Source organism: Nematolebias whitei, chromosome 1, assembly GCF_014905685.2.
Source record: "Nematolebias whitei isolate Nwh7 chromosome 1, NemWhi1, whole genome shotgun sequence".
Lineage (NCBI taxonomy): Eukaryota > Metazoa > Chordata > Actinopteri > Cyprinodontiformes > Rivulidae > Nematolebias > Nematolebias whitei.
In genome coordinates this window covers 42,013,361-42,016,413 of record NC_056498.1, presented here as the reverse complement: position 1 = coordinate 42,016,413, position 3,053 = coordinate 42,013,361, and the positions used below count along the sequence as shown (strand labels likewise).

General features: G+C 53.0%; 1 protein-coding gene across 1 annotated transcript in view; it reads right to left on the bottom strand.

Annotated features, from left to right (window-relative positions):
* camta2 (calmodulin binding transcription activator 2) overlaps positions 1 to 3,053 on the bottom strand; it is a 25,319-nt gene that overhangs the window by 15,369 nt on the left and 6,897 nt on the right. The window contains exons 7-11 of the mRNA XM_037683573.1: positions 1,767 to 1,914; positions 1,567 to 1,695; positions 1,309 to 1,489; positions 357 to 1,218; positions 7 to 266 (exon numbers count right to left, since the gene is read on the bottom strand). Coding sequence (XP_037539501.1) covers positions 7 to 266; positions 357 to 1,218; positions 1,309 to 1,489; positions 1,567 to 1,695; positions 1,767 to 1,914 — 1,580 coding nt within the window. The remainder of the gene's footprint in view (positions 1 to 6; positions 267 to 356; positions 1,219 to 1,308; positions 1,490 to 1,566; positions 1,696 to 1,766; positions 1,915 to 3,053) is intronic.

Here is a 3,053-nt window from a genome sequence, read left to right as displayed (position 1 = left end):
GAGAGCAGTTCTTGAGAAGTGGTAACCATGGCAACATCTGTGGGGACGGAGTTGGTGACAGAATTCACTGACGACTGATTGGTTATCCTGACTGGGGGCGGAGCTTCAGGCACAGTCAGGCCCAACAGCTGCTGTCCATCAGTCTGTCCCTGTCTCTGATTGGTCAGCTGGGGTGGTTGACTCAGTGTGTCTTGACAAATTAAGTGGAGGGAGGCGGAGTCTTCAGTTTTTAGCCGTGGAGATGGGCTGGAGGGGGTGGGGCTTGTCTAAATGACAGAAATTATATGGAGAAGATGTGAGTGGAAGGATAGGCCCACAGAAAGTAGACCCAAACAAAAACAAGGTCTGAAGCTCACCTGTAGCAGCACCAGCTTGGTGGGCGGAGCACTACCTTCATCATCATAATCATCATCAGTCGGGCCCTTCACCTCCTCTTTAACAATCCCCACCTCCTCCTTCACCACCTCCGACTTCACCAGACCTCCCAACTCCAGGCAGAGGGGGAGGATGGATGGGGTCACAGAGGAGGTGGGAGACAGGGTGAGGACAAGGGAGAGGGGGAGGGAGGCGGAAGGAGGAGAGACAGAGGCAGAGGGGGAGAGGGAGGAGAGAGAGGAGGGTGGAGAAACTGATGAGGGAGGGGTGGAGATGGTGGGGGAGAAGGAAAGAGAGAGGGAGGGGTGAGAGAAGGGGGAGGGAGGGTTAAAGGTGGTGGACGAAGAGGTGGGAGGAGGACCGCCATAGGTCTGTCCCTGCTTGGGCGAGTTCAAGAAGGAGTCAGGGTCGAATGCTGGGGGGAGGAAAGGGGGAAGTGAGGAAGAGGAGGGAGGAGGAGATTGTTGGGAGGTGGAGGAGGGGGTGAGAAGGAGGCCTCCAATGACAGGGGAGGGGAGAAGGGTGAGTGTGGCCTGCACGGGCTGAGGGGGGAGGGAGGGGGGAGTGGGTGAGGAGGCCGGATGTGATGGGGAGGCAGTTTTCCTCACAGGGGGAGGGAGGGTGGGGGAGAGCAGCAACGGGCCACTGCTCCTCCTCTGCCCCGCCTCCTCAGCTATGGCTCCGCCTCCACCTGGGAGGGTGGCAGCTGTTGCCATGACGATGACAGCGCTCTGAGGCAGCGCCACTGAAGCCATGTTACTGTGCCGGTCGCCACAGAAACCGTTACCGTGGTTACTCATGGTGAGAGTGGCCCGGTGAGGCTGGGGGGGCGAGGAGGCTGAGCTGTGGAGCAGAGACCGGGTCAGACCGTGTCAGAACAGAGACCAGGTCAGACCCATGTGAGGACAAACTGTCTCTATGAGGAAGACTTACCAGGAGGAAGAGCTGGGTGAAGAGGCGGGACTTATCTGAGCCTGCAGGTGGGGCAGTTTGGGCTCTCCCACCCCCCTACCTGCCTCCCCCAGCTCAGAGGGGACAGGGGAGGACAGTTTGGGGGAGATGATACGGTGTTTGGTGCTGTTACAGCGGTGGGGAATGTTGACTCCTGAGGACACTGTGGACAGAGACAGGACCCTGCGGTCAGCTGTGATGTCACAGTGATGTCACGGTGACATCACAGCCCAGCCTTACCCTGGCTGGTGTTACAGAGGCAGGTGTGTGTGCGTGGCTGGGGCTTGGTTCTCTGCCGGTCAAGGATGTGCTGGACCAGCTCCTCGATGCTGAAATCTTCGGAGCCCAGTGAACACATCATGCTGTGGACTGACAGGGCGTGCACGTTAGCAGCGTGCACGTGACATAGTGTGTACGTGGACTCGAACTCAGTGACCTACACATGGGCTTCAGCTGGCTCAGCAGGTCGTCTTGGCTCCACCTCATGCTGTCATGGCGGTCGGACACGGTGCACAACAGAGGACTGCATTTCCCAGAATCCTCCAGAGACGGCACGTTCAGGTAGTGGACCAGGACTACATCCGGGTTCTGTCACACAGAGAAGGTTTAGTTCGGTGCTATCCACCTTATTCCTGGTTGCTCTACTGTCTAAATGATTGTGGGTACAACTTCCTGTCAGACAGGAAGTAGCAGTTAGCATTGGTTAACCATGGTAGCAGAGCACGGATCACGTTTTTTTAAAGTAATTTACATTCAGTTTATCAGCTAAAACTTTGTTTTTGAATTGTTCACATTTATTTAACAACCATAAAGTTTACTAAAGTAGTCGTGCTGCGTTCAGGTACCTGTTGTGTTCAGGGCTGCAGAACAACCAGACCAAACTAAATCAGTGTCTACAACAACAGAGTTTGAACACGGACCAAAACAAAGAGAGTTCCTGTGAAAAGGTTTAGTTTCATCTTCTACCTACAGATGAGGAATTAAGAAGAATGTGGCTAAAAAATGTGAACTTGAAGAGACCACCCAAAACTCTGTCTGCGAGCTCATTTCACTTTGTTGACAAATGGCCGACGGAGGAAAACCTGCATCCTACTTTGTGTCTGGACGACAATAAACCACCGGAGAAGAGACGCCGGATCCTCGGAAGGATTGAAAACAGCAACGAGAACATCAGGGATGACTTCAGGTGTATTTTCATTTAGCCTTTATTTACCATTGAGCCACGAGAACTCATTTTCAAGAGAAACCTGTTTAGGGAGCAGATGGGGGGGTTAAGGGCCTTGCTCATGGGCCCAGAGTGGGGCGAATGTGGGTGTTTCACCTACCCCACCCACATTTTTGATGTTGTCGGTACCGGGGCGTGAACCGGGGATCTTCCGATCACAGGCCCACCTCTCTAACCTCTGCGCCACCACTCCCCCACCAAGAGGTCATTGGAGGTATGGAGGTCACAGTTTTATAGTATTTGTTCATCTTCAGTTTATGATTTTCTCTGTAATGAACCCAAGCTCACTGATGGAGGACTTTAAGGCTTTGTCTCTGTGTCTGATTTAAGGTCAATAAAATTGTGTCCCACCTCTTTTAACAAAACACCACCGACCTTAATACTGTGGAGACACTGATACACCTCAGAGCTTCTCAGGTTGTTCATCTCTTCACTGTCAGAAGAACAGAGGCAATGATGTAGCTAAATATGCTAGTAGATGTAGTTAAATTTGGTAGTAGAT